The sequence below is a fragment of the Oryzias latipes genome, chromosome 14 (assembly GCF_053564925.1).
Source record: "Oryzias latipes strain Hd-rR chromosome 14, Olatipes_Hd-rR_3.1".
In the NCBI taxonomy this organism is placed as follows: Eukaryota; Metazoa; Chordata; class Actinopteri; order Beloniformes; family Adrianichthyidae; genus Oryzias; species Oryzias latipes.
The window spans coordinates 31,303,113-31,319,067 of record NC_136250.1 but is presented as its reverse complement, the minus strand read 5'-3'; the positions used below and the strand labels follow the sequence as shown (position 1 = coordinate 31,319,067).

General features: G+C 49.8%; 1 protein-coding gene across 2 annotated transcripts in view; it reads left to right on the top strand.

Annotated features, from left to right (window-relative positions):
* Window positions 1–15,955, top strand: part of wwc1 (WW and C2 domain containing 1) — a 32,599-nt gene that overhangs the window by 14,075 nt on the left and 2,569 nt on the right. For both annotated transcript variants that reach the window (XM_078930899.1, XM_078930900.1), the window contains 15 exons: window positions 1,999–2,108; window positions 2,175–2,378; window positions 3,011–3,087; window positions 3,805–3,884; window positions 5,687–5,816; window positions 8,993–9,139; window positions 9,742–9,812; window positions 9,902–10,147; window positions 11,893–11,982; window positions 12,439–13,055; window positions 14,142–14,247; window positions 14,576–14,746; window positions 15,125–15,317; window positions 15,415–15,549; window positions 15,829–15,878. In XM_078930899.1, the coding sequence (XP_078787025.1) occupies window positions 1,999–2,108; window positions 2,175–2,378; window positions 3,011–3,087; window positions 3,805–3,884; window positions 5,687–5,816; window positions 8,993–9,139; window positions 9,742–9,812; window positions 9,902–10,147; window positions 11,893–11,982; window positions 12,439–13,055; window positions 14,142–14,247; window positions 14,576–14,746; window positions 15,125–15,317; window positions 15,415–15,549; window positions 15,829–15,878 (2,427 nt within the window). The remainder of the gene's footprint in view (window positions 1–1,998; window positions 2,109–2,174; window positions 2,379–3,010; window positions 3,088–3,804; window positions 3,885–5,686; window positions 5,817–8,992; window positions 9,140–9,741; window positions 9,813–9,901; window positions 10,148–11,892; window positions 11,983–12,438; window positions 13,056–14,141; window positions 14,248–14,575; window positions 14,747–15,124; window positions 15,318–15,414; window positions 15,550–15,828; window positions 15,879–15,955) is intronic.

The window sequence follows — 15,955 nt, the reverse complement described above, 5'->3', positions numbered from 1 at the left end:
GCGGCGGCTGCAGCAGATGCGGCGGCTGCAGCAGATGCAGTGGCGGTTGCAGCAGATGCAGTGGCGGTTGCAGCAGATGCGGCGGCTGCAGCAGATGCGGCGGCTGCAGCAGATGCGGCGGCTGCAGCAGATGCGGCGGCTGCTGCAGATGAGGCGGTTGCAGCAGATGCGGCGGCTTCTGCAGATGAGGCGGTTGCAGCAGATGCGGCGGCTGCTGCAGATGCAGTGGCGGTTGCAGCAGATGCGGCGGCTGCTGCAGATGCAGTGGCGGTTGCAGCAGATGCGGCGGCTGCTGCAGATGCAGTGGCGGTTGCAGCAGATGCGGCGGCTGCTGCAGATGCAGTGGCGGTTGCAGCACATGCGGTGGCTTCTGCAGATGAGGCGGCGGCTGCTGCAGCAGATGCGGCGGCTGCAGCAGCAGCCAACCTCTTTCAGCTCCATCTTCCGCCTCCAAACTTCTCCTGCGTTCTTTTCTTCCACACCGAGCAGCTGCTGTCAGAGGATCTGCTCCTCCGCTTAATGTTGCAGCGCTCTTAGCGCTGTGCTGCATGCAGCACCATCGCAGCACAGCGTGTTTTCAGTTCACTCAGACTAATCTGTTTCATTCAGTTATCATTTTAAAGAAGGCAGAGAAAAGCAGGACAGCATCTCATCCCACTCAGCTTCTCCTCCATGAAAACGCTCCTGCTGCTCCTCCCTGCACCTCCTTCATCCAGCTGACATTTCCAGACTTCTTCCTGGTTCCCGCTTCTTCCGATTCACGCCATTGGCTCCTAAAACACGCCGGCCGTTGCTGAGTGTCAGGACCTGTGCTGGATTTGAACATTTGATAGGATAAAAGCTAAAATCTAGTTTTCAGTTTTTGTTTAGAGTAAAACTTTCACTTTTCATGTTTAGTTCTGGTTTGGTTTTTGGTAAAGCCAGCAGAAAAAAACACTTTAGTTTCACCTTTGATTCATAAAGATGCATAACATGATATAAATAACTAAAAATCAACAAATATCGTTTGTCCTAATTATACATTCTTTATGTGTATATAGTCTAGTTTTATTGGATTATCGGAACCAAACTTGTTATAAAGAAACGTCATTTTAAAGCCAATAATGTACAGAGAAGCTGTAAAAACCCCTAAAGTCCAGAGTGTGTGTGTGTGTGTGGGGGGGGGACAGTTTTCTGCTCCAGTTCTGCAGGAGGCGGGACCAGAACGGCGAGCGGCCCGCCTCCCTGTACTCCTCAGCTGAGCTCACAGGGAAGTGGGCGGGTCTCCTCTGCTACGCATTAGTTCTGTTTCTTTAGGAATGTTCTCCTGTTCCTGTTGGATCCATTTCATGTTTGGTTCTGGATCTGCTGACACGGATGTTATTTTGATGCTAAGTTTCAGATTAGAGCCTCTAAAGCTTGAAGTGCTGTAATAATCTGGATCTAATCAGAACGTATAGCAATGACTAATGTTTGAAAACACTTGAGGGAATATTTTGGAGCATTTCTGTGATGCGACCTGCACCGTAACGTCTGCCCTCCCAGGGGTCATGGAGGCAGTTTGAAAGGCAAAGTGGGAACAACTGAGGAAGAGCTGAGGAACAGCAGATGTTCCCCACCGTTTTCCCTTTTATGCACAGATGCAGGGGAGCTTTGGGACTACAACACAGTTGTTCCTTTGTTTAAATGTTTTTAACTTTCACGTTAAAGAACAAACTGGTCACATGAGCATCCTGTCAGGTGGCCCCGCCTCCTCTCAGCAGCTGATCCAGCCCCTGTTTGGGTACCGGTGGTACAGACGGGACTCTGGACCGTCAGCGACGCCGTCTGCTGGTGAAAGGATTCCCGTTTTTCTGCAGCTCGTCTTTGGCGTCTGCTTTTGACCACGAAGCAGAGTCGTGGTCGATCTGGTCCTCCAGCAGTTTGATGGTGAAGATGTCTGATAGCGATGATGGGAGCGGGTCGGTCCGCCTGCTGTTCACGTCCAGACTCGTCAGCTTTCTCCGTCTGTGTCTCCAGGCAGACCAAGCCTCTGTCGTTCGCCGACTGCATTGGAGACGAGCTGCCGGTGGGCTGGGAGGAGGCGTACGACCCCGTCATCGGCCCGTACTATGTTGACCACAACACCAGTGAGTTCTGCTGCGGTTCTGGCCTCCTCAGCCGCTCCCCTCCTCTAACGTGTGCTCCCCCCGCAGAGAGCACCCAGCTGGAGGACCCGCGGGTGCAGTGGCAGCGGGAGCAGGAGGCCATGCTCCGGGACTACCTCTCTGTGGCCCGCGACGCCCTCAGCACCCAGAGGGAGATCTGCCAGGTGAAGGAGCAGCGGCTGCAGCTCGCACAGCAGGAGTACCTGCAGCTGAACGAGGCGTGGAGGGACAAGTCCTCGTCGCAGACGAGCCGTGAGTCTGATTCCTCTGCCAGAAGGTCGTCCATCAGAGGCGCGCTGGCTTAAAGATGCACGACAAACGCACACAGAGGTTCCGTGGAGACACTCAGGAGGAGGTTCTGGGGGTGTGGGGTGGTCACAGACCCAAACTGTCTGCTGCAATTGGCCCAGCATCAGGCCTTTCCCATCATGCAGTTCTCCAGCCTGGATGAGTTCAGAGCAGGACTCTGCTAAGCTAAACTGAGATCCTGTTTCAGTTCATTTCCACTCGTCTAGTTTCTCCTGTCCTGTTCCTGTTGCCTTCAGACGCAAAGATGAACATTTTCAAATGAAATGAATCCTTTTCAGCGTCTTTTATTTGGACTGCGGTGGTTCTGGTCCTGGTTGGAGCTGAATGTCTGGGTTCAGAAAGCCCACTGACAGACACTGGTGTGGACTCTGGGGATCCTTATGGGATCTTCAGCAGAAACATCCTGTGGAAATGCAGGACTTCCAGCGGTTTGACCACGATTGATCCGTTCAACATCTGGACAGAACCTGCTGTGGTTCTGTTGATGTTTAAGACATGAAGAGGAGGGAGAAAGCCCTTCTCTCCTCCGTGTCTGTGATCTGCAGATTCCTGAACTTCTCTGTTTTCTTATGCAGTCAATTCCAGATCGTCGTCTTCCAGCAAATACGACCCGGATATCCTGAAAGCCGAGATCGCCACGGCCAAAAGCCGGGTAAGAACCGGCACTGGAGTTTGTTCAAACCACTGGGTCGGGTTTGGTTCTGTTGGGTTTGGGTGTTGAATTTACATCAGATCTGTCTGATGAGGGAAAGGTCAGAAAACCTTCCTGTTCTGCAGTTCCTGTGTTGTGTGTGAAAATAAAGGGTCAGGAAGAACGCATTCATGTCTGCATCGTGATGTTAGTGGTTCATCTTTGACTGAGCAGACTGAGTTCTGTTATGTTGACTTATATTTCAGCAAAACTTAATACAAATGCAAACGTATTTGGAAACAGAAGAGCCTCCCTCTTCAAAATAAAAGAAATCTGCATTTACCAGACGAGTAACAGCAGGCTTTGCTCCCACAGACCATAATACTAGCACAGAATATTCGACAACCGCACGTCTGATGTTACAAGGATGCTAATGATGGGGCGGAGTAAGCCTGCGCAGATTTCCCATCATCTCTTGTTTACACTCTCTGCTGCTAGCTTACAGCCCCTCACACCCCCAACCTAACATTAGCGGTGCGACATCAGATCTATCCAGTCGTACCGTTTAGATCCAGATTCCAGCTCAGACCAGGAACACAAAGACGTTCATGGATCTGTGTGTCTGCATCAAATGCGACATAAAAAGCTCCAAAAACCCCATCTTCATGGGGGTGGGTCTTTAAATGTGGGTTTCAGCTGCAGGAAGTGACAGTTTGTCTTCTTCCTGCGTCCTTCCAGGTGAACAAGCTGAAGCGGGACCTGGCTTGCATGAAGCAGGAGCTGCAGTTCAAAGAACAAGGCTTTGAGACCCTGAAGCAGTAAGTCTGTCCTCGGTGGCCCTGCAGCCTCTCCCCTCCTCAGTGTTGCTTCTTCCTGCGTCGGCTGGAAGTCGTCCAGCCCCCTTCGCTCCATGCTTGCTGAGGCGCGCGGCGACAGGTCTGTGAGGAGCAGAGACACTAGACCCGAGTCTGTGAGGCTCAGGCTGATGGTCTGGGGAATATTCCTGATGGAAGTCCTGAGAGTCCCAAAGTGTCTCATTTAGTCAGTTTTCTGAAAACATCAGAGGTTCATGTTACGTCTTTGCTGATTTACTGTTCAAAAGGATTTACCCATCAGCACCCTGATAAGAAAAGACACAAACAAGGTGAACAAACGTGATTCAGAAAAGCAGCAATCAATAAATGATTCAAAACCCAACACTAATGGAAAAGTCAGTCATCTGTGGCGTTGTAGCTCTGACAGCTTTCATGCTGAATGGGAATTTAACAGAAAGACATGAAGCAAACAACAATATAAATAAAAACAGCAGAAATGTGCGTCTGCAGCCAGAGAAACGTGAAGCTCACACACAATCCAAAAAGGAACTGGCCTGAATGTTTATAATTGAGCTGGACTGTGGAGTAGCGGTTTGCACGGTTGTGTCACTGGTTTGAATCTTGTGTGGAGTGTGCACGTTGTCCCTCTGCATCCATGGGTTGGGTCATTGGTTCTCAGTGGACTTAGCCGCTTAAATAAACTTTGGCGCATGAACAACATCGTGAGGACAGACGGCTAAACGAACATGTGATGCTCTCGTGATCCGTGCAGACACACCTGTAGCAGGAAACAGGCGTGGTCAGAATGGAATTCAGACCAGCAAGCTGTTCAAACGGAGCTCTGCGTTTGGTTGGACCCCTCCTCTGTCTGTGGGTTGTTCCACTTAAACAGGACGAGGAGCAGATCACCAGCAAACAGCCGAGCAGCAGGGTTTGGGTAAAAACCTGCAGGTTTCCTCACAGAGGGGCAGCTTTGTCTCACACTGTGGTTTGTGTGCTTTTTCCTTTGTGTTGCTTTGGCTCAACGGCTTCACCTGTCATGTTTGGTTGTTGACGAAGCGTCGTCTTTATGCGGATGACGTGGTAGTTTGGGCCACGAGGAGGATCTGCTCCCTGCTGCTCCTCCTCCTGTAACGTTGGTTGTTCCTTCGGCTGTCACAGCTGAGCGCCCCGCCCCCCCTTCCTCATTCAGTTTCCCTCATCCCACTTGGCCTCCCGCCCTGAAGAATGTGGGGGAACCGGTTGTTCTGTGGCTCTGTGACCCAGTGGTGTTCTAAGAGCGCCGCCTCTGTTGACCCACGGCACCCGACACTCCAAAGAGACACGGAATAACAGAAACCTGTGAAATGTCAAACAACACAGAGGAACCGGAAAAACGCAGATGCTCCCTTTAGCAGCTACTCCTGTGTCTGCACGTCCAAGAGCGTCTTTCTGAGGAGGTGGGTTTTAATCCAAGGATTTGTTTCAGCTGCTTGTTTTTGAGGAGGCATTAGGCTCCTCCTCCGTTCAAAAAGACTAAACACAAAAGCTGCAGGTTCAAGCAAAAACATCCACACTTTATTCTGCCTTTTTTCCTCTGATTTAGACTTTTCTTGAGTCTTGTTGTGTAGAAAACGTCCAAAGACTGTTTGAATTTGACCACAAATGTATTCTCATACCAAAGACTTTCATCGTCCCTGTAGGAAAAAAGACAGGTTCTGAAGTGGCGCCCCCTGCAGGACTGTGGCTCTTGTTGGCAGGTGTCTTTGGAGTTAACGGCAGGACGCGTGACCAAAGCTCTGATGGACGTTTCTCTTCTTCTCCAGGATCGACCAGAAGGTGTCCAGCAGCCTGAGCGGCTATAAGGTTCAGGAGACGCAGGCTATCCTCAGTGAGGTTCGCTCCATCCGAGACGCCATCAGCTCCGGGGAGAAGGAGAAGCAGGAGCTCATGCAGGTTTGTTGCCATGTCTCCTGTTGAACAGCAGGAGGCGCTGGCGTGTTCCGCTTCACTTGACCTCCTGGCTCCTGTCGGCTTCACATCGTGGTGCGTTCGGGTGTCGCTGCTTTCATTTTGTCTTAACGTTTTGGAGTCATGTGACGATCCCCAGCCCTGATGTTTCAGTCTTCTCTGCTGCTCGCCACATAAATTCACGGGAACGCCGTCTGTCTGATGACAGGCAACGGCTAAAGGCAGAAGGAGAATAAAGAAGCAACTCAGCAGTTAGAACTTTTATTTAGATATTAGATATAATAACTAGAAGGAGCTGCATGAAATGAAAATAAAACCTAAAGGGTAATAATTGAAATATATATATAAATAAAGAAAAAAATCAAAGTTCGTCTAAAAAAAGTGAAAATAGCACAATAACAAAAAGATATGTTTGTGAAAAATGCCAGGGTCGGGTATCGAACCAGTGAGTTTCTGCTGCAAGGATTCCCACGTATTTCAATGGAGGAAGAAATCCTGGAATATCTGGAAAAGTTCAAGGATTTGAAGGAGCAAAAGTCGGAGCTGGAAAAAGCTGAAAGAGCTGAACGTTTTAATAGTTGGATGGTTAAAATAGATGAAACATTGTAGAAGTTAAGCGTCAGAACATGATGGAAGATACTAGAATAAAGAGAAACAGGAAAACAATGATTGAAGGATTTACAGCATTCAAGCCGTAGTAGTAATAATAATAATGGTGATGATGGATTGGATTTTTTCTGTTCTTTTCCAGACGCTCCAAGTTCTTACAGTGTGTATCTGTTATTCATTCCCTCCAAAGTCCGGTTCCTCTGAAGAACAGAACTCTGAGATGACAAAACCCAAAAGAACCTTCAGACACGGCAAAAAGTACCAAACCAGAGAGAATGGCTTCGTTTTCCAGAACTAGCACTGTGTGGTCTCCTGTAACTGCTGTATGTCTGGACCTTTACTGAGAACAGTGACACCTGGGGGCTGAGTTCAGCCAGAGCAACTGCATCACCGAAAGATGGTTGAAAACACAAATACAAATGAAAACCACACCAGGGGGGTATTCCAGGAAGCATGTTTAAACTATCCTGACTTTAACCCTCAACTCTGGCTGAAATCCGCCTGAACTTGCTTACTCTGGGTATGTCGGTTCCAAAAGACCGGATATGAGTTAGCATAATTACGCTCGACTTGGTAACCCTGGGTTAACGCACGTGCACAGCAGGTACCTAAAGACATTCTCAATGGATCACAGATTTCCAGAGTCACCATGGAAACGCGTGGAGTAAAATAGAGAGCGCTATATATATATATATATATATATATATATATATATATATATATATATATATATATATATATGACAGGCAAAGGGAATGGTATCCCACAATCCCTTGCGGTGCCGATCTAACAGCAGCACCAAAGTTACACCTACTTAATAGAATTAATTTGAATGAAAGTAAAATAACTGTCTGATAACTACGTGTTATTTTTAAACTGACTTAACTAAAAAAAAAGGTTTATCTTAACTGAATCAAATAATATAGTTAGATCAAAGTAAAAAGTTTATCTTTCCACAGAAAACCGTGCAGAAGCCTCATAGATGCTTCAGAAGACTCAGGGATGCTTCAGAAGCCTCTAAGATGCTTCAAGAGCCTCAAAAGATGGTTCAGAAGCTTCACATATGCTTCAGAAGCCTCACAGATGCTTCATAAGGCTCAAATATGTTTCAGAAGCTTCACAGATGCTTCAGAAGCTTCACAGATGCTTCAGGAGCCTCAAAGATGCTTCAGAAGCCTCACAGATGTTTCAGAAGCCTCACAGATGATTCAGAAGCCTCAAAGATGATTCAGAAGCCTCAAAGATGTTTCAGCAACCTCGCAGATGCTTCAGAAGCCTCGCAGATGCTTCAGAAGCCTCGCAGATGCTTCAGAAGCTTCGCAGATGCTTCAGAAGCCTCGCAGATGCTTCAGAAGCCTCGCAGATGCTTCACAGATGCATCAGAAGCCTCGCAGATGCTTCAGAAGCCTCGCAGATGCTTCAGAGCCCTCGCAGATGCTTCAGAACCCTCGCAGATGCTTCAGAAGCTTCGCAGATGCTTCAGAACCCTCGCAGATGCTTCAGAAGCTTCGCAGATGTTTCAGAAGCCTCGCAGATGCTTCAGAAGCCTCGCAGATGCTTCAGAAACTTCACTGAAGCACTGAAGCAGAATGCGAGAGCAAACTGGTCTGAAGAAGACCAAACTAGAGCTCAGGAAGCTCAGGAAGTTTTGTTCCATCCTTGTTGACCTGAAGCTTCGAGCGCTTCATGAAGCCCTGCAGAATCTGAGGCAGTATTCAGACCAGACACATTTGGTTCACTTAAAGTGAACCAGAGTTCGTTTCCCCGATAATCCAGAACAAATTTTCAGTCTGGATAGACCTAAGCGGTCAAATGTAAAGCAGTGACTGTCGTGTTATCAAAGAAGAAAAATGCTCCAACTTCTTCCTTGTTACAGCATCACTGCTGAAAATGCTTCTTCCACGATTTTCTGTCTCGTCACGCGCCTGGCGCTGTGGGACGTCATCCTAAACGCTACCTTATAGTTTCCTCAACAGAACTCTGAAAACAGCCCAACTACATCCCCCATAACACCACAACAGTGAGTCACAGCAACTCACTGAAAGGTGGTCAGATGAATTCAGGCTCATTAAAACGGCTTTCAACGTGATCCACATCACTTCTCACTGTTTTCCTGACCATCTATACATCATGAACACGGATCAGCGTTCCTTCTTAGCCGCCGTCTCCTCGGTAACCGGCGTGCAGCACGACTCCACCAAAGTGAAAAGTGTTGGACCTGACGTTGATCCAGAAGCGCTCAGTGAAATATAAAGCCTGAATCTGTGAATTATGCCAACAAGGACTGCAAACGCAGGACTTCCATTATTTCTGGCTGTTATTATTATTATTTCTCCTGACCAATGAGTGAAGAGGCCTTCAGTCACATGGTTTGGTTTACAAGCTTTGGTTTGAAATGGAAAAGTCCGCTTGACGGCGGTCTGAATACAGACCAAATGGGTGGTTCAGGACTCAGACTGGAAAGTCCAGACCAACAGATTTTCCAGTCTGAACACACCAACATTCAACAGAAACTCTGGGGAAAATCCAAACTCAGGACAGACTTTTTTCAGAAACTCGCCGTGCTGAAGGATGGATTTGAGCTGGACTCTGGCTCCCAGCAGGAGCTGTGGGGCAGTGGTCCCACCACCCCCAGCCTCCAGGCCTCCATTCCTCGCCTGTTCTCGGACGCCGGCTCTCAGACGGACATCCCTGCGGAGGTGAGTCGAAGGCAGAGCAGGATGAAAAACTTCAACATGTGTCTCCCTTTGATTTCGCTGGTCTGAAGGGCTTTTTTTTGTTTTGGAAATTCTGTGAAGGGTTACGGAAAGTTATAGAAAACCATAGCTAAGAAAGTGTAGGAACCCTGGCAGAGGAGCAGGCAGCTTCAGGAGCAGCAGAAAGCAGACAGGAGGACAGTTCAGACTAAACCTGAGTGAATCCACTGAACGTCGCTGATGGACGTCAGCAGGAGTGTTCTAGGGTCCTGCCGTGCGGTTCATCAGACAGAATTTCCTGTTCAAACCCAAGCAGCTGAAAATAAATAAATCCTCCAGAGAGGAGGAGGTGACGTTCCCATGTTTTACGCTGCAGGAGGCCTCAGCCTCTGCAGCTCCAGGTCCTCCTGCTGAGCCCTGAGGCCCCAAAGGAAAAGCTGACTCAGGTTTCTGCCGCCGCGTTCAAAAGCCGAAAAGCAAGCACGGTGGTGGTCTGGTAGTGATATGGAAACGACATGTATAAACCAAGCTCCCTGACCCCCATGCAAAGGTGTGCAGTCCAGACAGGAAGTGTTACCGCATGTTCTGTTTGTTTTTCTGATCAGCTGACGACGGGCAGCAACAAACTGGCTGAGAAGGTGCGACTGAGCCTGAAGTACGAGGAGACCAAGAGACGGTAGATGCTGCTTTTCCATCGTTCCAACATGGGATCACTTCCTGCTGGTCAATTCACCGCCGCGTCTTTTCGTTCACATCTCTTCTCAGGATCGCCACCATTGAGGTGCAGATCGCTAAACTGGACAGTGAAGCATGGCCGGGTCTTCTGGACCCAGAGCGAGACCGCCTCATCCTCATCAACGAGAAGGAGGAGCTACTGAAGGAGCTGCAGTACGTCAGCCCCCGCCAGCGTCTGGAGCCCATCGACGCCGAGAAGCTGGAGTCGGAGAGGAGGCGTCTGGAGAAGGACCTGCAGGCTGCCAGAGATAACCAGAGCAAGGCGCTGACCGAGAGGTGAGCCCCACGACCACGAGCAGGTAGGACAAAAAGCCCCCTCTGAGAAGACGACGCCCAGATGACCCCCATCACCCCCCACCTCTTTAGGCCATGAAGCAGCAGATTAGACGGCTGAAGATCAGGTCTTCAAGTTTCAGGTCTCTTCTCATGCGAGTTCTGGGAGGACATGGATGGACCGGAAAACCCTCTGATTCCCTTTAATCCTGAAATTCCAGGAGAACCTGGACAGCAGAGTCTGGATGACAGGCTTCAGATCTCCAGGATGCGTTCTGGAAAAAGCAGGAGCAGTTCCAGATTGTTGCTGCTTGAAGGAGGATTTAGTGTTTTTGAAACGTCTGCAGAAGCTTTGAAGGACTAAAGACACTTGACTGATCCAGTTAGACCAGTGCGTCTCAATTATTTTTTGCCAGGCCCCCCCTAGGAAAAAGAAAATGTTTCACCCCCCCACACACACACACTCGCGCGGTGACAATATATCAGGTTAGTAACTATAAAAATTGTGTAAGTAAACCTGAAATTGTATCTTTAAACATAAACATAAACATTTTGACCAACTGAACCATTTGATGCTGAGAAAAATAATTTAATCAATAAATAAAATTAAATGTAAATTGATCTGAAACTTTAACACAGCAGCAATGTATTTAACGTTTTTAATCTGAAGAAATAGATACAAAAATTGTGGTGATTTTTTTTCTAAATATTGATTATTTATTTATGATGTCATAAACGACAGGCCGATGTAAAAAAACAAACAAACATTTATATGGTAAATAAAGACACGTCATCAAAATGTCTACAATAGTTCATAAAGAAAGACATTTTTAGCATGAGCTGAGGACTCTAAAGGCCATGATCCAGGTGTTGGGCAACAGGCAGCTCTCTGCGTGCCCCGATTCACCTGCAGCCTGAGCCCACTACCCCTCCCCTTTTGTTCTCACACACGCGTGTGACGGGGATTCACAGTTTCAGCCTGTTACAAACTCTGACCTTTAACAAACAATAGGAACCCAATAGTGGCGCAGATTTTTTCCAAGCACTGAGCTGCTGTCACCACCGCCCCACGTTAAATTTGCGCACCGGACAATCGGCCGTATTACCTGTGCCTGAAACCGCCACTACCGCGCGCCCCCCCTGGCATCGGGCGCGCCCCACTGTTTGAGAAGCACTGAGTGAGACGAAGCTCCAGAACGCGGCTCCACCGCCCTGCAGTTCTGCTGCAGCTGCAGAACCTGTGAGGAAGAGGAAGGTTGACGCTCTAGATGCTTCAGTCTCGTCGTTGTGGAGGGATTCAGCTCATCTGTAGGTCATGATGATGACGACCTTCACAGATGACCACTCCCCCCGTTTTTTCCTAACAAGCGTCCCGTTGTTCGGTGTTCAGGTCCGGCTCCACCTGAGCTCAGCCTCTTTGTGCTTCGTCTCCTGTTCCTGAAAGCTGAGACTCCGCTGTCCGCCAGGCTGTTGTCCTCCACAAATGCGAGTCGGCCCCCCCAAAACAAAGATCTGAAAATGCCTGGCTCTGTTCTGAACGGTCTCGCTGGGGTTTGGTTCTGATCCGTCAGGGTTCTGCAGAAACAGGATCAAGCATTTTGTGCTCCGGGACAGGTTAAGGAGGTGGGGGTGGGTGGGGGTTCTTCGCCTCCTCCTCCATAGTCTGTGTGTAAACACGCGGTGGGCGGGTGGAGATCAAGGAGCTGCAGCAAAACCGCCTCCTCAGGCTCCTCCCCCTGTCGTTTCAGGCTGCGGCTCCACTGCCGGAGGAGCAAGCTGGTCCGAGAGCTGGAGGAGATGGTCCGCCTGGCCACGTCGCTGCACATGCAGATGAAGAGGTCTGTTCACCGACACTCATCACTCAGAACCCAGAGCAGAACAGCAGGGACCACCGGGACAAAGCTGTTTTACGTTCTGTTAAACGTCTGACTGAAATGTAGTTAAAGAAAGTAGGCGGGCTCACGCCCCAGGCTCAAAGCGTTTGACAGATTCTCCCGTGCCAGCTTTCAGTGGAAGGGGTGTGTCATCCAAATGTAGACGGGCCAATCGCAGCTCATTGCGGGTCCACCAGGACGAAGGACACATCACGGAAAAAATGGCGACCAAAAGCAAAGCATTTTCTGTGGATGATGTCACACATGTACAGCTAGAGTGTACAGTCAAGGATTTGACCTTAAAACCACACAAGCTAAAAGAAATGAACCCTTTAGGTGTCGCTGGCGGTTAATTTGTGGAAATGTACTAAACACAAAACTGAAAGAAAATGTCGTAATAATAATCCATCTGCCCTCCAGCCTGTCGGACAGCACCCTCTCCTGTTCGTCCAGCAGCAGCCGGGGCTCCCTCACGTCCAGCCGCGCCTCTTTGGCCACCACCTCCAGCTTAGGCTCCGCCTCTTCGCTCAGCTTCACGGATATCTACCTGGAGCAGCCCGAGCTGGCCGACCCGGACCTCCGGAACAAACTGGACACCCTCCTGCAGGAAGGAGGTCAGGTGGGCTACCGGCCCTCCAGCTCCATCACCACCATCCACGAGCACGAGGTGGTGACGGGCTGTGGGGGGAGGGACCAGGGAAGGGCTCAGGGCAAAGCCGGGGCAGACCCAGATGGTTCTGGTGCCGCTGTTGGAGCAGAGACTTCCAGGATCCAGGCCCTCAGGCTGACAGAGACCCCTCACTCCATGAGCTCCTTGTCTCCGCGCTCGTCTCTGTCCTCGCTGTCTCCGCCCTGTTCGCCACTGGTCTCTGACACTCACTTCATGCCGGGCGACACCTTTGCCGGCCCGGCGGGGTCCAGCGGGTCGGGCCTGGACCTGGAGCTTCACAGCAGGCTGGCAGAGCTAGAGCTGGACTCTGATGAGAAGCAGGCAGAGGTGAAGCTGAACCACAACGTTCTGAGCGACGGGGCGAAAGGTGAGGAGCCGATGCCGACTCAACACGCGGTAACCATGACAACAGCTGAAAACAAAAAAAATCCAGCCCCAGTAAACAAAGAGGAAACTGTTTCCTGGTGGATGGAGACTTTGTGGGAGGAGCCACAAAAAGCAATGGTTCAGTCGGCCCGGCGGGGGTCGCTTTGTGATGAGGGGGAGCGGGGGGCCCCCAGAAGAATGTGAGTGAGTCTGAGAGTGCTTGGGTGGGGACAGGCCTGGGGGCCGACTCTAGATATCTGTCTAGATGTCTATCTACATAGATAGACATCTAGACAGATAGATATAGAGATATATGTAGATGTCCTTTCTCTTTCGGCTTTTCCCATCAGGGGTCGCCACAGCGAAACAACCTCTCTTTCGAGGACGAGTCGCATGGTTAACTTGGCAATGTTTTACGCCGGATGCCCTTCTTGACGCAATCCTCTCAATTTATCCGGGCTTGGGACCGGCACAGAGGCAGAGAAGGGAAGATGTATATCTAGATATAGATAGATATTTCTCATCTGTTTCCTCAGCTGTAGTTTTGAAATACTGGTCTTTAAATCTGTGATCCGGGGAGTCAGATCAGAGGATTTGGTAATCCGGATCCCTTTCATCCTGATCCAAAGTTCTGGAAAACCGGGCCCAGGTTGGACTCTGGAGAGAAGCTCCTGAAGACAAAGATAGGAAACGATGACGAGGCTTTCTGCTCACAGAGCAGCAGCTACAAACCGCCGTCACAGGAAACCCTCCGGCTCTGCAAGATGGGGCCGCATCAGAAAGTTGATGGGCTAGGAGTAAAGCGGGGGGGGGTGAGAAAGCAGCGAGCGTGTTGGAGATGAAGGTGAAAGGTGGCCGCGGTGTCTGGTGTCCTCCTTGCTCCCCGTTCTGATCCAAAACGTTTCTAATGAACATCTTCATCTTCTCAGTCTGATGATGATGGAACCACGACAGAGTTTTGACCGTTTTTGGACGACAGCAAGCAAAAATGTCTTTTCTGAAATATTTTATGGCTAAAGGAATTTTGGTGTGTAACAATGAGAAGTTCTGATATCTCCTTTTTTTCTTCCTTGGCCATCAAACTCAGCTCGCCAGCTTCAAGGGGCGGGGCCAAAGAAGACCGGCGTGACGTCTGCGGTGTCAGATGAGTCTGTCGCCGGGGACAGCGGAGTTTACGAACCGTCAGAGAGGAAGTACGATGGATTTCAGGAGCAAAATATTCTTTTTTGTGACTCATTTGTGAAGGAGTGAATTCAGGCTAAACGTTGTATTGACCTCCAGAGAAGGGAAACACTGACACCCAGTGGACAGACGAAGAATTACACTCCCAGAAAATGTAGAAGTTTGGATTTTATTTTGAAAGGTTTTGTGTTGTTCTACACATTTTCAGCCATATAAGAAGGCTGATTCTAAATTTGAGGTGACCAAAACACCTTTAGAGTGTTTGTTGGCTGCAGGTCCTCGTCAGTTTCCTGAGTCTTCCCTAACTTGTCCTGGTTTTCATGTGCCGTGTTCCTCTAGGCCGGGCCTTCCTGCAGAACCGTTCCACGGCTCAGGGGAGGACAGGCTGGCGCCGGGATGCTCTCAGGTGCAGCTCGGCTTCCGTTACGAGTCCAGAGAGCAGCGCTTCAGCGTCCTCGTCATGCAGCTGTCCAACTGCAGCGCCCTCTGTCTGCCAGCGGAGCAGAAAACGTAGGAAATGATCCGTCCACGTTTCCCTCAGTGTCATCCGAACGCCAGAAGGTTGACAGCAGCTCTTGGCGTTTTTCTGGTGTTTCTGAATCTTTCCTTTGGCTGAAACTCTGAACTTTCTGTCCGTCTCCTGGGAGATCGCCGGAGGAAGATGTGCCATTTCTCTGCTCGCTGATGAGTTTTGGTGTAAAATATCAGGAAATCAGGAAAAGCTTGAATTGCTGAGTCATCAGAGATTCTGTAGCCTGGATTGAGTGTTACTGACAGGAAAGTCAGACACGCCAACAGGAAGTGACCCGTGTCAACGTCCTGAACGGCGTTTCTTTGTACTTTGTGTGGATCAAACCGCTGATGCTCACGGTGTTCCTGGTTCCTCAGGCACGTGCGCGTGGCCATGCTGCCGTGCACGCACGCCACTCGCTGCCTCTTCCGCACCCGCAGCTGGCTGCCTCAGGACGTGGTACTGATCAACGAGGTGTTTGGCATGCAGATTTCCCACAGTGCTTTGCGGCAAAAGACCCTGAGGGTTGATGTCTGCACTGCCAGCACGTCGGGCCACGAGAAGTGTGCGGTGAGAGCGACATCAGCTGATCGTCCTCCATTCAGACTGTGTGTTGGCGCTCATGAAACCTCGCTATGCTCCTTCTCCCCTACTCCTCCTCCTCCAGGCGGGGGCTCAGATCAGCTTGGCTGATGTCAGCTGTGTGGAGGACAGGTGCACCAGGTGGTTTAACCTTCTGAGCCGCGTCCACAGCACACCTGAGAACAACAAGGACAGCAGAGGGACGAAGAGTTCTGCACAGGTACCCCCAGTGGACCGGGTTGGAACTACACCCGTCAGTTCTGCTGCTGCTTCCTTCCATTTGTCTAAATCCTGCAGAGATTTACAGACGGTTTCATTTTCAGTGGAAAAACCTTAGAGGAACATTTATAGACGTGTTCTGGTTCAGATCCTCCATCGTCCTAGCAGGCGGTCACATGACCACTGATCACCAGATGGTCATGATGTCATTGCTTTAGACTTGAAGGGGTATCTGCTGAGGGCAGCAGCAGGACCATCACGCTCTTCGTTGGGGTTTCAGGTGGATGTTTGCAGCAGTGGAGCAGCTGAAGATGGCGAGGAAGACGAGTGGTGAGTCCTCCTTCTTCGCCGCATGGTTGGTGTAGATCGGCTCAGTTCAGTACGTTTTTATACTGAAACTTCAATAT